Source organism: Pseudophryne corroboree, chromosome 9 (genome assembly GCF_028390025.1).
Source record: "Pseudophryne corroboree isolate aPseCor3 chromosome 9, aPseCor3.hap2, whole genome shotgun sequence".
Lineage (NCBI taxonomy): Eukaryota > Metazoa > Chordata > Amphibia > Anura > Myobatrachidae > Pseudophryne > Pseudophryne corroboree.
In genome coordinates this window covers 281858673-281880193 of record NC_086452.1, presented here as the reverse complement: position 1 = coordinate 281880193, position 21521 = coordinate 281858673, and the positions used below count along the sequence as shown (strand labels likewise).

Here is a 21521-nt window from a genome sequence, read left to right as displayed (position 1 = left end):
CCTTAATCAGGAGATTGTGGTTCTGGACTTTAATTCCCCTGATTTGTCTTCCAAAGAGCAGTCTTTGGATGTGGTACGGGCTCTCTTTATCTGATTCTCTCTCTTTGTGGTGTTTGGTTTTCACAAACGTGGCTGGCCTACTTTCAAGCAGACTCTGGGATGGATTAGAATGGTGATTGCGTATGCTTATGTACAGGCTGGTTTTCCAGGTCCTGCTACCATCAAAGCCCATTCTACTCGGTCGGTTGTACCTTCTTGGGCGGCCTGCCATGGTGCGACCCTTGAACAATTGTGCAAGGCGGCTACGTGGTCCTCAGTGAACAAGTTAATAAGGTTCTATGCCTTTGATACTTCCGCTTCCCAGAATGCTTCCTTTGGACGCCGGGTTCTTGTGCCCGCTACAGTGAGGAACTGCTTTAGGACATCCACAATGTTAATCCTTGTGGAACCCAGTGTACCCCGCAGAAAATGAGATGTATGGTAAGAACTTACCGTTAAATCATTCTGCGAGGTACACTGGGCTTCACAAGGCTCCCACCCTGACGCACTTAGCTTCTTTGGGTTGGTATGGCATTAGCCGCTGATGCCTTCTCCTGTCATGAGAATGTGGTTGTACTTGGCTAATAACGGTTGTCGTCTCTCTTACCTGCTACTGCATTGGACTGGCTAACAAAACTGAGCTCCTATGCACGGAGGTGGCGCTGAGCATCTTGGGAACAGTCAAAGCTTTTAGCCTGTTGGTGCCTCAGATCAAGATCCTACTCTACACCCCCGATGTTATTCCTGTAGAACCCAGTTCACCTTGCAGAAAGAGATTTAACAATGGTAAGTTCTTACCATAAATCTTCTTTTTATATTTGGTGAATATGCAGTTATGAAAATTAAAATTATGATGCTGTTTTAGGATTAATAGGAACATATCCATGGTAAATGTGATTGATAGATGATAGACTTTTAAACATTGTAGCACGTCTCGAGAGCCAGCCATCTGACTAAGTCTGACAAAAAGCTTTAGTCCAGGTACTTGTAAGGTGTGTTTCTCGTGGTGTCTCCGGTGCTATGTCTGCAGCTGGCGTGGTCCAACTCGTGGTGGCTGATTGCAAGGGGTTGAGAGCCTGGCAGATCTGTGGAACTGGTTGAGTAAGCCTGATAGAGTAGTATTTATTTATTGTATTAACAGTTTCTTGTTTAGCGCAGCATATTCCAATGGATACACTTCAGAATTGGATAATATCGAATCATGTGGCAACCAGCCCCCACTGTTTTTAATTAGGTACAAGTGGCAATATACTATACTTTTTGTATCTTGTATACCTGTTTTGTAATAAAACATTTAATGCACTACAGAATGCCCTCTCCATTTTGCTTCCACATAGAGATATATAGATACATTCATTTTTTTTTTAGCTGAAGGTGGTCTCCAACGTCTAATTCATGATTTTGTGATCCCAGTCTTTCACCAGGATTGGCTTTCATAAAATAAAGTTTTTTCTTACTTTGCTGGATGTCGGAGCATCTTAAACTTGAGGGGGAGATGTATGTAACCTAAAAGACAGATGCCCTTAAAAATCAATCAGCTTCTAGCTTTCATTTTATAGTATGTACCCGAAAAGCATAGCTGGAAACTGGATGCTATGAGCAACTTTTTATTAAAATAAACAAAAAACTTCCCTTCTCTTAATTGGTGTTGCATTACAAAGAGAACAGACTTTTGATTAGGCAATATAGAGGTAGAGGAGTTATTTCTTAAAATGTCATAGGTCCGACATCCATATCTATACATGTCTTTCAATGAACCCTTGAATAAAGAAGTTAGCACAAGTACAAAATCCCCTTCTTTGTGAGCATGTAGGCGGTATACCCAGGATTACAGTACGTCTGTCTACTTTCATTTCCTGCCCTGATTAGAACGTATGTGGGGTACCTTATTTCACACTTCATCCAATTGTGCTTTCCCACCTAACTCTTAGAGTTTTTTCTTTTCTGAGTGCAAAAAATACCATTGACCCTTGGTGTGTGGAAGACCCCGCACTGTCTATTGAGCTCATTAAGAAACTGCATAACGAGAGATTATATATTATTATTTATTTATTTTTTGTTACCTCAGGTTAAGCCACTGCTACAAGCAAACAGATTTGATGAAGAACTGCTTGCAAAGGAAGTAGAACTTCAAAAAGTGAAAGATCTTCAAACTTTCTCTGAACATAAACTTTCTGAAATGGAACATATACAGATTCAGGTAATGTTAGATGTAAATATATTGTACACCAGTCTTCTAAATTAGTCTGATTTCTCTTACGTCCTGGAGGATTCTGGGGTCCACATTAGTACCATGGGGTATAGACGAGTCCACTAGGCGCCACTGGCACTTTAAGAGTTTAATAGTGCGGGCTGGCTCCTCCCTCTATGCCCCCCTACCAGACCCAGTTTAGAAAATGTGCTTAGAGAAGCAGGTCACAGCTAGAGGAGCTCCTAGAGCTGCTTAATTTTTTTTCCCCTTATGTCCTAGAGGATGCTGGGGACTCCAAAAGGACCATGGGGTATAGACGGGATCCGCAGGAGACATGGGCACACTATAAGACTTTGAATGAATGGGTGTGAACTGGCTCCTCCCTCTATGCCCCTCCTCCAGACCTCAGTTAGATTCTGTGCCCAGAGAGACTGGACACACACTAGGGGAGCTCTCCTAAGTTTCTATGAAAAGACTTTGTTAGGTTTTTTATTTTCAGGGAGACCTGGGGGTCGGGGGCGATTGGGCACAGTCAATTGGTGCTAATAAACAGCGCAGTGATCATATATTATTTTTTCTGTAGTATAGGGGTGCTGGGGTGTGAGCTGGTATACTCCCTCTGTGTTCTCTCTAATAGGCTTCTCTGTGGGTCTGTCCCCTATTGCCAGTGTGTGTGTATGTCGGTACGGTGTGTCGACATGTCTGAGGCTGAGTGCCCCTCCCCGGAGGAGGTTACTGGGGGCGCAGAGAGAGATTTGGGAGTGACTGTCGGCACCGCAGACTGCTGATTGGGTGACCATGTTGAGTACATTGAATGCAAATGTGGCTTTATTGTCTAAGAGGCTGGATAAATATGATTCTCAGACACAAACGTGGAGAAAATCCATGGAAGATGCCTTATCCCCAGGTACAGGCCCCCTCAGGGTCACAAAAGCGTTCATTTACCCAGATGGCGGATTCTGATACCGACACGGACTCTGATTCCAGTGTCGACTTTAGTGAGGCCAGTTTACATCCAAAAGTGGTTAAGAGTATTCAGTACATGATTGTGGCAATTAAAGATGTTTTACATATTTCTGAAGTGCCTGCTGTTCCAGATACAAGGGTTTGCTTATATAAAGGGAAAAAGCCTGAGGTGACGTTTCCCCCCTTATGAACTGAATACTCTTTGTGAAAAATCTTGGGAATCGCCTGACAAGAGGTAGCAGATTCCCAAGAGAATTTTTATGGCATATCCTTTCCCCTCTGACGATAGGGAAAAGTGGGAGTCCTCTCCCAATGTGGACAAGGCCCTGTCCCGGCTGTCCAAGAAGGTGGCGCTTCCGTCTCCTGACACTGCTGCCCTCAAGGATCCCGCAGATCGTAAGCAGGAAACGACATTAAAGGCCATTTATGTCACTACGGGTGCACTCCTCAGACCTGCCGTGGCGTCGGCATGGGTGAGTAGTGCTATTGCTAAGTGGGCTGATAATTTGGCATCTGACCTGGATACCCTGGATAGAGAGAACATTCTTTTGACTCTCGATTATATTAGGGACGCTGCAGCTTACCTAAAGGATGCGGCGAGGAATATTGGCCTCTTGGGATCAAGGGCCAATGCCATGGCAGTCTCGGCCAGGAGAGCGCTGTGGATTCATCAATGGAATGCTGATGCCGACTCCAAGAAAGCTATGGAAGCTCTCCCTTATAAAGGTAGTGTCTTGTTTGGTGACGGCCTCGCTGACCTGGTGTCTACCGCTACAGCGGGTAAGTCATCTTTTCTTCCTTATGTTCCAGCACAACAGAAAAAGGCACCCCATTATCAGATGCAGTCCTTTCGGCCTAATAAATACAAAAAAGGAAGAGGCTCGTCCTTCCTTGCTTCAAAAGGTAGTGGAAGGGGGAAAAGGTCGCCTGCTGTGTCAGGCTCCCAGGACCAAAAGTCCTCCCCGTCCTCTGCCAAGTCCACCGCATGACGCTGGGGCTCCCCTACGGGAGTCTGTGCCGGTGGGGGCACGTCTCAGACTCTTCAGTCAGGTCTGGTTTTGCTCGGGCCTAGATCCTTGGGTGTTAGACATAGTGTCCCAAGGGTACAAACTGGAGTTTCAGGAGGTGCCCCCCCACCGGTTTTTAAAATTAGCCTTGCCAGTTTCTATCCCAGAAAGGGAAGTAGTAAGTGCTGCGATACAAAAGCTGTCTCAACAGAGTGTCATTGTCCCGGTACCCCCATCCCAATGGGGAGGAGGGTTTTATTCGAGCCTTTTTGTCGTACCAAAGCCGGACGGCTCGTTCAGACCGATCCTGAACCTAAAATCCCTCAGTGTGTATTTGAAAACTTTCAAGTTCAAGATGGAATCTCTTCGAGCAGTGATCTCCAGTCTGGAAGGGGGGGATTTTATGGCGTCAGTCGACATAAAAGATGCCTACTTACACGTCCCGATATCCTCCACATCAAGCTTTCCTGAGATTTGCGGTGCAGGATTGTCATTACCAATTTCAGACGTTGCCGTTTGGGCTTTCCACGGCCCCGAGGGTCTTCACCAAAGTGATGGCGGAAATGATGGTACTTCTACGCAAGCAAGGTGTCACAATTATCCCGTACTTGGACGATCTCCTGATAAAGGCGAGATCGAAGGAGCAGTTGCTACGAAATGTGGAACTCTCCCTTACAGTTCTGCAACATCATGGTTGGATTCTAAATTTGCCAAAGTCTCAGTTGATTCCAACAACTCTGCTGACTTTCTTGGGCATGATCCTGGACACGGAACTGCAGAGTGTGTTTCTTCCAACGGAAAAAGCTCTGGAAATCCAATGCATGGTCAAGGAGATTATGAAACCGGCAAGAGTGTCGATTCATCAATGCACTCGAGTGCTAGGGAACATGGTTGCGGCTTACAAAGCCATTCCGTTTGGCAGGTTTCATGCCTGGGTGTTTCAGTGAGACCTACTGGACAAATGGTCCGGGTCTCACCTGCACATGCACCGGAAAATAAATCTTTCTTCCAGGACCAGAATTTCTCTTCTGTGGTGGCTGAAAAGTTCTCACCTTCTAGAGGGACGCAGGTTTGGAATCCAGGACTGGGTCCTGCTGACCATGGATGCAAGTCTCCGAGGCTGGGGAACAGTCACACTAGGAAGAAGTTTCCAGGGAAAATGGTCAAGCCAGGAAACTTGTCTCCACATAAACGTTCTGGAGTTAAGAGCCATTTACAACTGCCTTCTGCAAGCGGAACACCTGCTTCGAGGTCTACCTGTCCTGATTCAGTCGGACAACGTAACAGCGGTAGTGTACGTAAACCGCCAGGGCGGAACAAAGAGCAGAGCGGCGATTGCGGAGGCCACAAGAGTTCTCCGCTGGGCGGAAAAGCACGTGAGCGCTCTGTCAGCAGTCTTCCTTCCGGGCGTGGTCAACTGGGAAGCAGACTTCCTCAGCAGACACGTTCTCCATCCAGGAGAGTGGGCTCTTCATCAAGAGGTATTTGCAGAAGTGACAAGGCGTTGGGGAATTACTCAAATAGACATGATGGTGTCTTGCCTCAACTGGAAGCTTCCGAGGTATTGTTCCAGGTCAAGGAAACCCCAAGCCAGTGCAGTGGACGCCCTGGTAACTCCGTGGGTTTTTCAGTCGGTATATGTATTCCCTTCACTTCCTCTCATTCCAAAAGTGTTGAGGATCATAAGACGAACAAGGCTTCCGGCGGTACTCGTCGTTCCAGATTGGCCACGGAGGGCCTGGTATCCGGATATTCAGGAATTGCTCATAGAAGATCCTTGGCTGTTAAGTCTCAAAGAGGACCTGTTACTGCAGGGGCCATGCATATTTCTGGACTTGCTGCGTTTGACGGCGTGGAGGTTGAACGCCAAATCCTAGCTCGAAAGGGTGTTCCCGGGGAAGTCATCCCCACTCTCCTTAAGGCTAGAAAGGAGGTCACAGTGAAGCATTATCACTGTATTTGGAGAAAATGTGTCGTGGTGTGAAGCAAAGAAAGCTCCTGCGGAGGAGTTTCAGCTCGGTCATTTCCTCCATTTTTTTGCAGGCAGGCGTGGATGCAGGCCTGAAATTGGGTTCCATCAAAGTGCAGATTTCGGCTTTATTTTCTTTCAAAAAGAATTGGCTGCCCTTCCTGAAGTTCAGACTTTCGTGAAGGGAGTTCTGCATATCCATCCTCCGTTTGTGGCACCGTGGGATCTTGACGTGGTGTTGCAATTTCTTATGTCTCACTGGTTTGAACCTTTGCGAAAGGTTGAGTTGAAATTTCTCACTTGGAAGGTGGTCATGCTTTTGGCCTTGGCGTCCGCCAGACGGGTGTCTGAATTGGCGGCTTTGTCTCACAAGAGCCCATATTTGATTTTCCGTGTGGATAGAGCGGAATTGAGGACTCGAGAGAGTAATGTCCAACCCTGAGAGGATAATGGCCACTATCTCTGCTGACAGGACTCTGAGCTCCTGAGGGTGGTGATCGTTACCGCCTGAGGCGACCGCTCACTCCTGTAGCATGCCGCCGCCACCCCCAAACAGAGCCAGAAGATTCCGGTGGTGAGTGTGTCACCGGTGAACCCAACAAGCGGGGAGCCTGTGTGAATGGCGGCAACAGGGTGCGCTCTGGAAGGCTCAGCAGTACAACAGGTTCAGCGCTATGAGGGGCGCCCTGGGCCAGTGCAAATACCCTTACACTGTTCACTCAGGCTATTAGGGACTCCGGTAAACGCTGCTAGCTTAATACCTCAGGTCAGTATAAATTTCAAATAGTGCTGGAAGACGTGCCATGTTTGGGGGCGGAGCTTCTCAGAGTGGACCCATCAGCTCGCAAGCGCCATTTTCTCCCAGCAGATCCACTTCCAGCGATGCTGACTGGGAGCACTGTCCCTCCACACGACTCCAGCTATCCTGTGCGGTACCAGGGGGTTGTAGAAGGGGTGGGCTGTAATTTCGCTGTGTAGTCTATTGAGGGTACACAGTCAGCGCCAGGCAGTTCTTATATAACTGTCTCTGGGGCGCTGTGTGCGCTGGCTCCAAACTGTGTCTCTCTGAAGGTACTTGGGGGGGAAACTGTGTCTGACATTTTCCTGTGTGTGTGTATGCAAATCTCGCATAACCATGTCCAGGGACTCTGTGTTTTATGCTGCAGAGGAAGTATCTTCTCCAGAGGAGTCCATTCCATGTACCCAGGTATGTAATATCATATCATGTCTCTGACTTCTGAATCTGATCCACAATGGCTGGCTTCCATTAAGGGAATGTTATCTCAGATTTTTTCTAGGGTTGCCCATACTGAGACTGAAACTCAGGTTTTAAGGAAGTCTATGGAAGTTTGGTCGGGTGCTGTTCCAATTACTTCTAAATTCCCTAGCATATACCCAAAGAAACGTGCACTTGCTCAGATTATGCAAACTGACACGGATACCGACTCTGACACGGCAGACGGTGATGGGGATATGCTGAGGGGGTGCAGCTCATGATTGAGGCCATTAGGGATGTGTTACACATTACTGACACACCACCTGAGCAGGTTGAGGAAGCTTACTTCACAGACCATAAGAGAGCCTCGCTAGCCTTCCCTTCGTCTAAAGAATTAAACGCATTGTTTGAAAAGTCCTGGGAAACCCCGGAGAGAAAATTCCAGATCCCAAAAAGTGTTCTGGTTACTTTTCCCTTCCCTTAGGAGTATAGGAAAAAATGGGAAAACCCACCCATAGTTGACACATCTTTCTCCAGACTGTCTAAAAAGGTGGTTTTACCTGTCCCTGGATCTACCGCTTTAAAAGAACCAGCTGATCGTAAGATTGACACTACGCTCAAATCCATATACACTGCTTCAGGAGTGGCGTTAAGGCCTACTATTGCCTGTGCATGGATATCAAAAGCCATAGTAAAGTGGTTAGGCACATGACTAGAGGACTTAGATACAATGGATAGATGTGACATTGAACTGTTTTTACGTAACTTACAGGATTCTGCAGGTTTCATAGTGGAGTCCATGAAGGACCTGGGTACTCTGAATGCAAGGATATCTTCAATGGCTGTCTCGGCACGCAGGGGACTCTGGCTGCGCCAATAGTCTGAAGACGTGAAATCCAGGAAAAGTGTGGAGAACCTACCCTTCACAGGTCAAGCTCTATTTGGGGGAAGCGGATGCGTGGATTTCCATGGCATCCGCGGGTAAGTCGACCTTTCTTCCCTCAGCTGCTCCTACGAAGAAACCCTTTTCTTCATCAACATCGCAGTCCTATCGGACAGCAAAGACAGAAAAGTCCAAGCCTCCTACCGCCTTCTTTAGAGGTGGTCGGACAAAATCCAAAAAGCCTGCACCTGCAGGTTCCCAGGACCAGAAGCCTGCTTCTGGTATCTCAAAATCCTCAGCATGACGGTGGACCGCACAGCCTGGAGAACGGGCTGGTTGGTGCGAGACTCAGACGTTTCAGCCTTGTCTGGGTGTCGTCTGGTCTGGATCTTTGGATACACAGGATATTGTGTCACAGGGGTACAGATTGAAGTTTCAAGAACTCCCGCCTCACCGATTCTTCAAATCAGGCTTGCCAGCTTTACTGACTAAAAGGGCTACCCTACAGGAAGCCATCCAAGAATTGGAAAAGTCAGAGGTCATTGTTCCAGTACCACCTCATATGCAACACATGGGTTACTATTCCAACCTTTTCGTGGTACCAAAACCGGATGGTTCGTTCAGACCGATTTTGAACTTGAAATCGTTAAACCCTTATCTGAGGGAGTTCAAATTCAAAATGGAGTCTCTGAGAACGGTGATCTCAGGTCTGGAGGAGGGAGAGTTTCTGGTATCCCTAGATATCAAGGATGCGTACCTCCACATTCTGATTTGGCCTCCGCATCAGGCTTATCTCAGATTTGCACTGTTACACAGTTACTATCAGTTCCAGGCACTGCAATTCGGTCTCTCCACGGCACAGAGGGTGTTCAAGTTGATGGCATTGATGATGGTTCTCCGCAGACAGGGAGTGAAAATTCCATATCTGGACGATCTGCTGATAAAGGCATTGTCCAGGGAGAAGTTGCTGCAGTCCATTGCTCTCACGACTCATCTGCTCAAGGAACATGTTTAGATCCTGAACCTTCCAAAGTCACATTTGGAGCAGACATTCCTTCCTGGGACTGATCCTCGACACGGAAGTGCAGAGGGGGTTTCTACTGGTGGAGAAAGTGTTGGTGATGCAATCAATGGTCCGGGATGTCTTGAAGCCTGCCCGGGTATCTGTTCATCAGTGCATTCACCTTCTGGGGAAGATGGTTGCCTCCTACCAGGCTCTACAGTACGGAAGATTTCATGCTCGGTCCTTCCAACTGAATCTTCTAGACAAGTGGTTGGGATCTCACCTACACATGCACCAGAGGATACGTTTGTCGCCGAAAGCAAGGATTTCACTCCTGGTGGCTGCAAATGCCTCGCCTTCTGGAGGGCCGCAGGTTTGTGGTTTCAGAACTCGATCCTTCTTACCACGGATGCAAGTCTCGGGTTGGAGCGCAGTCACTCAAAGGGAGACCTTCCAAGGAAGGTGGTAAAGTCTGGAATCCATTCTCCCAATAAACATTCTGGAACTGAGAGCCATATACAATGGTCTTCTCCAAGCAGCACATCTTCTGCAAAATCAGGCCATTCAAGTACAGTCGGACAATGTGACGACGGTGGCCTACATAAACCGACAGGGCGGAACAAAGAGCAGAGCTGCAATGTCAGAGGTAACAAGAATCCTCCTCTGGGCAGAAAAGCACGCAGTGACGCTGTCTGCAATCTTCCTTCCAGGAGTGGACAACTGGGAAGCAGACTTTCACAGCAGACACCATCTCCATCCAGGAGAATGGGGCCTCCATCCGGAGGTGTTCACAGAGGTGACCAGTTTTTGGGGCGTGCCTCAAATAGATATGATGGCCTCACGTCTCAACAATAAACTTCGGAGGTACTGATCTAGGTCGAGAGACCCACAAGCAGTAATGGTGGATGCCCTGGTAACACCGTGGGTGTTCAAGTCAGTGTATGTGTTCCCTCCACTTCCTCTCTTTGGCCAAGGAGAGCTTGGTACGCGGATTTTCTGGACTTAAATGCTGGAAGATCCGAGGCCTCTTCCTCTTCGCGAGAATCTTCTGCAACAGGGGCCATTCGCTTATCAAGACTTACCACGGCTACGTTTGACGGCATGGAGATTTAACGCCAGATCTTTGCCCGGAAGTGTATTCCGAGCAAGGTTATTCCTACCCTGATACAGGCTAGGAAAGGACTAACGTCTAAACATTATCATCGCATTTGGGAAAAATGTGTCGGTGTGAATCCAAGAAGTTTCCTACGGTGGAGTTTCAACTTGGACGGTTTCTCATCTTCCTGCAAGCAGGTGTAGATATGGGCCTGCGTTTGGGATCCAGATTTCGGCTTTATCCATTTTCTTCCAGAAACAATTGGCTGCCCTCACTGAGGTTCAGACTTTTTTGAAATGGGTTCTGCACATCCAGCCTCCCTTTGTAGCGCCGACGGCACCCTGGCGGTGACAAGATAAAGGTCCAATAATGCTGCAGGGGTCCAATACCTCTTACACGTTTCGCTCCTATTACAGTGGCTTTATCAAAGAATAATCTCCAAATGCTCCAGGACCCTATTTAAAGGAATGATGGTCATTCCTATTGGTGCATATAATAATGAATAAATGAAATGCACCTGATTATACACCTGTTTGGTTCCACCTCCTATAGTAAATTAAATGTCTTACATCAAACGCATATATACCATGTCTTTACTGTGTGTACCACATACATACATTCATTAGTTTAATAGGAAAATATATGTCCGTTTGTCCATAAAAATAACATAGTAACTAAGGTTGAAAAAAGACAATTGTCCATCGAGTTCAACCTATATGTGGTCTCCTATGCAGTCTTATTATAGGACTAGTTATTTTTATGTAGGGCTAGTTAATTTAACTATAATGCGTGCCTATGCACCATAACCCTGAATATATCTTTATCCAATATGAATTTATCTAACCCATTCTTAAAGGTTTTGACTGAGTCTGCAGTTACTACTGTCTCTCAGGCAGGGAATTCCAAACGCGTATTGTCCTTACTGTGAAAAAAACCTTTTTGCCTCAATGTGCGGAAACGCCTCTCCTCTAACCTAAGCGAGTGACCACGTGTTCTCTGTGCTGATCTTATAGAAAACAGGTCCCTCCCAAGCTCTGTGTATTGACCCCTTATGTCATATATATCATTCCTTTAAATAGGGTCCTGGAACATTTGGAGATTATTCTTTTGATAAAGCCCCTGTAATAGGAGCAAAACGCATCAGTATTGGACCCCTGCAGCATTATTGGACCTTTATCTTGTCACCGCCATTGTTGCTGACCGCCAGCTGAATAGGAGTCGGGAGGAGAGAGACTGCACATCGGTGCTTGCACGCAGTGGTTAGCACTCTGAGCCCGAAGTTCGGGAAGATACTTAAAACAGCAGGCGCCAGCACAGGTGCCGGATACCGCAGCCAGAGACCACCTCGTTTGTTATCAGGACTCTCCCTTGCTGACACCGCCGGTGGAAGCCACACGTAAGGCTCCAGTGTGGAGCGGTCTGACATATACTGCATTATTTACTGCTGAGTAGTGAGTTACTGAGGAACTATGTTACAAAGTAACTGTTTTGGAACCCAATTGATGTAATGTGTTTAAGCCAAATCGCCATTGATTTTATGGAATATATAAGCGAACTTGAGTCCACAGACTGAGTTTTAAGCTTAATATACACTTCTCTGTACAGGATTGTTTGGATCCACCTCCTTAGTGTCATTTAATGTATGTGATTGTATTTTGTCATCTTTTAGACCAGTCAAGTTTAACAATAGTAAAATAATTTTCTCTAACATCCTAGTGGATGCTGGGGACTCCGTAAGGACCATGGGGATAGACGGGCTCCACAGGAGACATGGGCACTTTAAGAAAGAATTTAGGTTCTGGTGTGCACTGGCTCCTCCCTCCGTGCTCCTCCTCCAGACCTCAGTTTTGATTCTGTGCCCAGACGAGCTGGGTGCTTTTCAGTGAGCTCTCCTGAGTTCGCTGAGTTAAAGTATTTTATTAGTTTTTTTTATTTCAGGGAGCTCTGCTGGCAACAGACTCCCTGCATCGTTGGACAGAGGGGAGAGAAGCAGCCCTACTCTCTGAAGCTAGGTCCTGCTTCTTAGGCTACTGGACACCATTAGCTCCAGAGGGATCGTACGCAGGATCTCACCCTCGCCGTCCGATCCCAGAGCCGCGCCGCCGTCCCCCTCGCAGAGCCGGAAGACAGAAGCCGGGTGAGTATGAGAAGCAAGAAGACTTCAAAATCGGCGGCAGAAGACTCCGTTCTTCACTGAGGTAACGCACAGCACTGCAGCTGTGCGCCATTGCTTTCACACACCTCACATACTCCGGTCACTGTAAGAGTGCAGGGGGGGGGGGGGGGGTGGCGGCAGCATATATATATATATATATATATATATATATATATATATATATATATACATACATACATACATACATACATACATACATACATACATACATACATACATACAGGTGGGCACTGTATATATGTATGAACACCCGCCAAGAAAATGCATATTTAAGCGGGACAGAAGCCCGCCGTCGAGGGGGCGGGGCTTCTTCCTCAGCACTCACCAGCGCCATTTTTTCTCCACAGCTCCGCTGAGAGGGAGCTCCCCAGGCTCTCCCCTGCAGATTCACGGTAGAAGAGGGTAAAAAGAGAGGGGGGGCACATAAATTAGGCGCAAAAACAATATAAACAGCAGCTACTGGGTTAACATTAAGTTACTGTGTTATTCCTGGGTTATAGCGCTGGGGTGTGTGCTGGCATACTCTCTCTCTGTCTCTCCAAAGGGCCTTGTGGAGGAACTGTCTTCAAAAAGGGCATTCCCTGTGTGTGTGGTGTGTCGGTACGCTTGTGTCGATATGTCTGATGAGGAAGGCTATGTGGAAGCAGAGCGGGAGCAAGTGAATGTGGTGTCTCAGCCGACTGCGCCGACACCTGATTGGATGGATATGTGGAAGGTTTTAAATGATAATGTTAATTCCTTGCATAAGAGGTTAGATAAAGCTGAAGCCTCAGGACAGTCAGGGTCCCAACCCGTGCCTGATCCTATGTCGCAGAGGCCATCAGGGTCTCAGAAGCGCCCACTATCCCAAATTGTTGACACAGATACCGACATGGATTCTGACTCCAGTGTCGATTACGATGATGCAAAGTTACAGCCAAAGTTGGCTAAATCACTCCGATATGATTATAGCAATTAAGGATGTTTTGCACATCACAGAGGAAACCCCTGTCCCTGACACAAGGGTTTATATGTATAAGGGAAAGAAACCTGAAGTAACTTTTCCCCCCTCAAACGAACTGTATGAGTTATGTGAAGAAGCTTAAAAATCTCCAGATAAAAAAAATGCAGATTTCCAAACGGTTTCTTATGGCGTATCCTTTTCCGCCAACGGACAGGTTACGATGGGAATCCTCCCCTAGGGTGGACAAAGCTTTAACACGCTTATCCAAAAAGGTAGCCCTGCCGTCCCAGGATACGGCTGCCCTCAAGGATGCTGCTGATCGCAAACAGGAGGGTACCCTGAAGTCCATTTATACACATTCGGGTACCTTGCTCAGACCGGCAATCGCGTCGGCCTGGGTCTGTAGTGCAGTAGCGGCATGGACTGATACCTTATCAGAGGAGTTGGAAACCCTAGATAGGGATACTGTTTTATTGACCCTGGGGCATATTAAAGACGCTATCCATTATGTGAGAGATGCTCAAAGAGACATTAGTCTACTGGGTTCTAGATGCTATGTCAATTTCTGCCAGAAGGGTCTTGTGGACTCGGCAATGGACAGGTGATGCCGACTCAAAAAGGCATATGGAGGTTTTACCTTATAAGGGTGAGGAATTGTTTGGGGAGGGTCTCTCGGACCTGGTCTCCACTGCTACTGCTGGAAAGTCAAATTTTTTGCCATATGTTTCCTCACAGCCTAAGAGAGCACCGTATTATCAAATGCAGTCCTTTCGATCACAGAAAAACAAGAAAGTCCGAGGTGCGTCCTTTCTTGCCAGAGACAGGGGCAGAGGAAAGATGCTGCACAACACAGCTAGTTCCCAGGAACAGAAGTCCTCCCCGGCCTCTACAAAATCCACCGCATGACGCTGGGGCTCCACAAGCGGAGCTAGGCCCGGTGGGGGCACATCTTCGAAATTTCAGCCACAAGTGGGTTCACTCCCAGTTGGATCCCTGGGCAATAGAGATTGTGTCTCAGGGATACAAGCTGGAATTCGAGGAGATGCCCCCTCACCGATACCTCAAATCGGCCCTGCCAGCTTCCCCCCACGAGAGGGAAATAGTGTTAACTGCAATTCACAAATTGTATCTTCAACAGGTGGTGGTCAAGGTTCCCCTCCTTCAACAAGGAAGGGGTTATTATTCGACCATGTTTGTAGTCCCGAAACCGGACGGTTCGGTCAGACCCATATTGAATTTAAAATCCCTGAACATATACCTGAAAAGGTTCAAGTTCAAGATGGAATCTCTGAGAGCGGTCATCGCAAGCCTGGAAGGGGAGGATTTTATGGTGTCTCTGGACATAAAGGATGCATACCTTCATGTCCCCATTTATCCACCTCATCAGGCGTACCTCAGATTTGTGGTACAGGATTGTCATTACCAATTTCAGACGTTGCCGTTTGGTCTCTCCACGGCACCGAGAATATTTACCAAGGTAATGGCGGAAATGATGGTACTCCTGCGAAAGCAAGGAGTCACAATTATCCCATACTTGGTCGATCTCCTCATAAAAGCGAGGTCGAGAGAGCAGTTGCTGATCAGTGTAGCACTTTCTCTGGAAGTGTTACGACAACACGGCTGGATTCTAAATATTCCAAAGTCGCAGTTGGTTCCTACGACTCGTCTTCCTTTCCTGGGCATGATTCTAGACACAGACCAGAAAAGGGTTTATCTCCCGATGGAGAAAGCTCAGGAACTCATGACACTGGTCAGGAACCTATTAAAACCAAAACAGGTGTCAGTGCATCTCTGTACTCGTGTCCTGGGAAAGATGGTGGCATCATACGAGGCCATTCCCTTCGGCAGGTTCCATGCGAGGGCCTTTCAATGGGACTTGCTGGACAAGTGGTCCGGATCACATCTTCAGATGCATCGGTTAATCACCCTATCACCCAGGGCCAGGGTGTTACTACTGTGGTGGCTACAGAGTGCTCACCTTCTCGAGGGCTGCAGATTCGGCATTCAGGACTGGGTCCTGGTGACCACGGACGCAAGCCTCCGAGGTTGGGGTGCAGTCACACACGGAAGAAATTTCCAAGGTCTGTGGTCAAGTCAAGAGACTTGCCTTCACAACAACATCCTGGAACTAAGGGCCATATACAACGCCCTACGTCAAGCGGAGACCCTGCTTCGTGATCAACCGGTTCTGATTCAGTCAGACAACATCACCGCAGTAGCTCAGGTAAACCGTCAAGGCGGCACAAGGAGCAGAGTGGCCATGGCGGAAGCTACCAAGATTCTTCGCTAGGCGGAGAATCACGTAAGCGCACTGTTTGCAGTGTTCATCCCGGGAGGGGACAACTGGGAAGCAGACTTCCTCGGCAGACACGACCTCCACCCGGGAGAGTGGGGACTTCATCAGGAAGTCTTCACACAGATTACAAGTCGGTGGAAACTGCCACAGGTGGACATGATGGCATCCCGCCTCAACAAAAAGCTACAGCGGTATTGCGCCAGGTCAAGAGACCCTCAGGCGATAGCTGTAGATGCCCTGGTGACACCGTGGGTGTTCCAGTCGGTTTATGTATTTCCTCCTCTTCCTCTCATACCCAAGGTGCTAAGAATAATAAGAAAGAGGAGTGAGAACAATACTCATTGTTCTAGATTGGCCACGAAGGACTTGGTATCCAGATCTGCAAGAAATGCTCACAGAGGACCCGTGGCCTCTTCCTCTAAGACAGGACTTGTTGCAACAAGGGCCCTGTCTGTTCCAAGACTTACCGCGGCTGCGTTTGACGGCATGGCGGTTGAACGCCGGATCCTAGCAGAGAGGCATTCCGGATGAGGTCATTCCTACGCTGATAAAGGCTAGGAAGGACGTGACAGCTCAACATTATCACCGTATATGGCGAAAATATGTTGCTTCGTGTGAGGCCAGGAATGCTCCTACGGAGGAATTCCAGCTGGGCCGTTTCCTTCACTTCCTACAGTCCGGAGTGAATTTGGGACTAAAATTGGGTTCCATTAAGGTCCAGATTTCGGCCCTATCCATTTTCTTTCAAAAAGAGTTGGCTTCTCTACCTGAAGTCCAGGCGTTTGTAAAGGGAGTGCTGCATATTCAGCCCCCTTTTGTGCCTCCAGTGGCACCTTGGGATCTTAAGTTTCCTGAAATCCCACTGGTTTGAACCACTCAAAACGGAGTTGAAATATCTCACGTGGAAGGTGGTCATGCTTTTAGCCTTGGCTTCGGCTAGGCGTGTATCAGAGTTGGCGGCTTTGTCACATAAAAGCCCCTATCTGGTTTTCCATGCGGATAGAGCGGAATTGCGGACCCGTCCACAATTCCTACCGAAAGTGGTTTCATCCTTTCATATAAACCAACCTATTGTGGTGCCTGTGGCTACTACTGACTTGGAGTATTCAGAGTTACTTGATGTGGTCAGAGCTTTGAAGGTTTATGTAGCCAGAACGGCTAGGGTCAGGAAAACAGAGTCTTTGTTTATCCTGTATGCTTCCAACAAGCTTGGTGCTCCTGCTTCAAAGCAAACTATTGCTCGCTGGATCTGTAACACGATTCAGCAGGCTCATTCTGCGGCTGGATTGCCTCTGCCAAAATCAGTTAAGGCACATTCCACTAGGAAGGTGGGCTCTTCTTGGGCGGCTGCCCGAGGGGTCTCTGCATTACAGCTTTGCCAGGCGGCTACTTGGTCAGGTTCAAACACTTTTGCAAAGTTCTACAAGTTTGATACCCTGGCTGAGGAGGACCTTGTGTATGCTCAATCTGTGCTGCAGAGTCATCCACACTCTCCCGCCCGTTTGGGAGCTTTGGTATAATCCCCATGGTCCTTACGGAGTCCCCAGCATCCACTAGGACGTTAGAGAAAATAAGATTTTACTTACCGGTAAATCTATTTCTCGTAGTCCGTAGTGGATGCTGGGCTCTTGTCCCAAGTGCGGACTTCTTGTGCAATACTTGTATATAGTTATTGCTTCAATAAGGGTTAAGTTATGGTTGCATCAGGGTTGGACCTGATGCTCTGTTATTTGTCATACTGTTAACTGGTTGTTATCACATGTTATACGGTGTGATTGGTGTGGCTGGTATGAATCTTGCCCTGGATTACCAAAATCCTTTCCTTGTACTGTCAGCTCTTCTGGGCACAGTTCTCTAACTGAGGTCTGGAGGATGGGCATAGAGGGAGGAGCCAGTGCACACCAGAATCTAAATTCTTTCTTAAAGTGCCCATGTCTCCTGCGGAGCCCGTCTATCCCCATGGTCCTTACGGAGTCCCCAGCATCCACTACGGACTACGAGAAATAGATTTACCGGTAAGTAAAATCTTATTTTCTTTTAATAATTTTATATTATATATAAAATACAAAGTTTGGATTTGTTGGACTTTCAGCCATATCGTACTTGAAATATGGCGCAGGAGGGTATTTTTTTGTGTTGGCTTTTCATATCAACCAACCTATTGTGGTGCCAGTGGCTACTGACTCCTCAATTACATCAAAGTACTTGGATGTTGTGAGGGCTTTGAAGATCTATGTGAAGAGGACTGCTCATCACAGGAAATCGGACTCTGTTTGTACTTTATGATCCCCAAAAAATTGGGTGTCCTGCTTCTAAGCAGACGATTTCTCGCTGGATCAGGTTCACTATTCACCTTGCATATTCTACGGCAGGAGGTCCGTGTCCAAAATCTGTTAAGGCCCACTCTATTCGTAAGGTGGGTTCTTCCTGGGCGGCTGCCCGGGGTGTCTCAGCTTAACAACTTTGCAGAATGATTACTTTGTCAGGGTCGAACACGTTTGCTAAGTTATACAAGTTCAATACTTTGACTAAACTTTAGGTCCTCAGAGGCCAATCAGTTCTGCAGGAGCCTCCGTGCTCTCCCTCCCATTCTGGGAGCTTTGGTACTTCCCCATGGTACTAATGTAGACCCCAGCATCCTCTAGGACATAAGAGAAAATAAGGTTTTCCCTACCGGTAAATCCTTTTCTCGTAGTCCGTAGAGGATGCTGGGCGCCCTCCCAGCGCTTCGTTATCCTGCAGTGGTTACTTGGTTCAGTACTGCTTTGTTCGTAGTTAAGTACTGCGTTGTTACTTGGTTCAGTAATGTTATTCAGCTATTGCTGAGTTTTCAAGCTAGTTAGCTTGGTTTGCCTTGTTTGTGTGACTGGTGTGAATCTCGCCACTGTCTTTGTAAAATCCTTCTCTCAAAGTTGTCCGTCTCCTCGGGCACAGTTTCTAGACTGAGTCTGGTAGGATGGGTATGGAGGGAGGAGCCAGCCCACACTATTTTACTCTTAAAGTGCCCATGGCTCCTAGTGGACCAGTCTTTACCCCATGGTGCTAATGTGGACCCCAGCTTCCTCTACGAACTATGAGAAAAGGGTTTACCGGTAGGTAATTAAAATCCTATTTTCAGCACTGTTATGTAGCACTGCTCAGTAGGATCAACCAGCAATATTCCAAATCTTTTTTTTTATGTGTCCATAGCTACTGAGAATTTTTTTTTGTCTGTGTAGTGAGTATGGTGGCCAATCCCGGGATTGAGATTGGTGGGATCCTGGCATTTAGGGCCAGCGCAGCGTGAGAGCTCACGCTGCGTCACATGCCGCTGGGAGCCACCAGGAGAGAGCAGAGGATGTTCCCCATCTTCCCACCCCCGATATATGGATAGTTATGTGTGCGGGGTGAGGGGGCAGCCACATAGTTAAAAGCCAATCCCGGGAATGGCCATTTTTCAATCCCTATACCCGGGGATTGAAAAAATGGCCTGGGATTGCCTTCCCTAGTAGTGAGTATCCATGTCTCTCATATTTGGCTGAATATGGTTGTAGTGCAACCTACATGCTCTTTCTTTACAGTCCTTTTGTAGTGGAAGTATGACCTAGTAACAGTTTCTTATTTTATTGTGGGGTGTTTAGCTTCAGCAAGAAAAAATGCAACTGCAGGAACAATTGCAAGCAGAGACTGAACTTTGTGCGGAGGCAGAGGAAATGAGAGCTCGTTTAGCAGCTAAAAAGCAGGAATTGGAAGAAATTTTACATGACTTGGAATCTCGGGTAGAAGAGGAAGAGGAGCGATGCCAGCTTTTGCAAACGGAGAAGAAAAAAATGCAACAGAACATTGGGGTATGTTAGACAAACTAATATGTGTGTATGTATATGTGTAGGTAGACAATGTTTAGGTCGACAGGTTTTGAAGGTCGACAGGGTTTCTAGGTCGACCTGTTCTAGGTCGACAGGTCATCTCAGTGACCCTTTTCTCAGTCTTTGTATGATAAGAACACACAATTAAAAGTCCAGCGTAATTTATTAAAAAGTTCTTCTTGAGGTGTTGATAGTACAATAATTGTAATTCCCCTTTATGGTCACAGCAAACATCGCAGACAGATATTGGGTATCGGTCTGTGATGTTTGCTGTGACCCCAAAGGGGAAGAACAATTATTGTACTATCAACACCTCAAAAAGAACTTTTTAATAAATTACGCTGGACTTATAATTGTGTGTTCTTATTATACAAAGACCGAGAAGAGGGTCAGTGAGATTGTGACCTCTGGAACGGGCGCCATACCACTATTTATCTCTGTCTATACAGTATCCATATCTATAAGTGTGTGTGTATATGTATATGTGTGTATGTATATGTGTATATATATATATATATATATATATATATTTATTTATTTATTTTGAATATTTTTCATAGATTCTTCCAACATGAGCCCAATAGGTATAGACTGCAAATTGGAGAATTGTTTCAGATAATGTTTCCCGGGGTCCTGAAACAGATATCCCCTCACCAGAGAATCACCCAAACAAAAGGCCCAAGGACAATTAGTACCAGTTGATGGTTTATTAACAATGTTTTAAACATACACATTAAAAAGTTGTACAGAGAAAATTTGTATATCAGTGAGAAATGTCCAGAATATGATGATGGCAAGTCAGATCCTCCCTCACCTTAAACAAGGTGTGAGCTCAAAAGGGAGAAACTTCACAAACTGCATTGATAACTCGTGGCTGACAGACCTATGCGTTTAGTCTAATCGACTTCATCAGGAGTAGTTCAGTAATGAAGGCAGGACCGAATACTAGGTTGAAATAGTATATACAAATGGTCATGCAACAACCTGGCTATGTTTAAAAAAAACAATTAAGGTTTTTAGATCCCAATAGATTAGGTGGAGCTCATCTATTAGTAGGTATTGTACATATAAAAGTGTCCTTGAATGCACCTGAATATCCTAGAAAGCTTTTACATCCAAAAAGCTTTAGAGGAACTTGCAAAAATTTTGTGATAATGGTATTGCAGGAGCTAAAACATTTTTTGGGGGCAATGAAACCTCCACAGTAGGATTCACAAATGGGTCAGAAGTGCTTGTGCAGCAAACATATATGTGTGAAGGTTTCAGAATATAATTTCTCTAACGTCCTAGTGGATGCTGAGGACTCCGTAAGTTCCATGGGGTATAGACGGGCTCCGCAGGAGACTGGGCACTCTAAGAAAGATTTAGTACTACTGGTGTGCACTGGCTCCTCCCTCTATGCCCCTCCTCCAGACCTCAGTTAGAATCTGTGCCCGGACAGAGCTGGGTGCATTTTAGTGAGCTCTCCTGAGCTTGCTAATAAGAAAGTATTTTAGTTAGGTTTTTCATTTTCAGAGAGCTTCTGCTGGCAACAGACTCTCCGCTACGTGGGACTGAGGGGAGAGAAGCAAACCTAACTGCGGCTAGGTTGCGCTTCTTAGGCTACTGGACACCATTAGCTCCAGAGGGATTGAACACAGGAACCTGACCTTGTCGTCCGTTCCCGGAGCCGCGCCGCCGTCCCCCTCGTAGAGCCAGAAGACAGAAGCCGGCGGGTTGAAGCAAGAAGACTTCAAAATCGGCGGCAGAAGACTCCTGTCTTCATATGAGGTAGCGCACAGCACTGCAGCTGTGCGCCATTGCGCCCACACTAACCCACACACTCCGGTCACTGTAGGGTGCAGGGGGGGGGGGGGGGGCGCCCTGGGCAGCAATTAAGTACCTCCTGGCA

At 46.9% G+C, this 21521-nt stretch overlaps 1 protein-coding gene across 1 annotated transcript in view; it reads left to right on the top strand.

Moving 5' to 3' along the window:
- Positions 1 to 21521, top strand: part of MYH9 (myosin heavy chain 9) — an 889869-nt gene that overhangs the window by 465828 nt on the left and 402520 nt on the right. Inside the window, 2 exon segments of the mRNA XM_063940322.1 lie at positions 2108 to 2239; positions 19406 to 19612. Of these exon segments, the coding sequence (XP_063796392.1) occupies positions 2108 to 2239; positions 19406 to 19612 (339 nt within the window).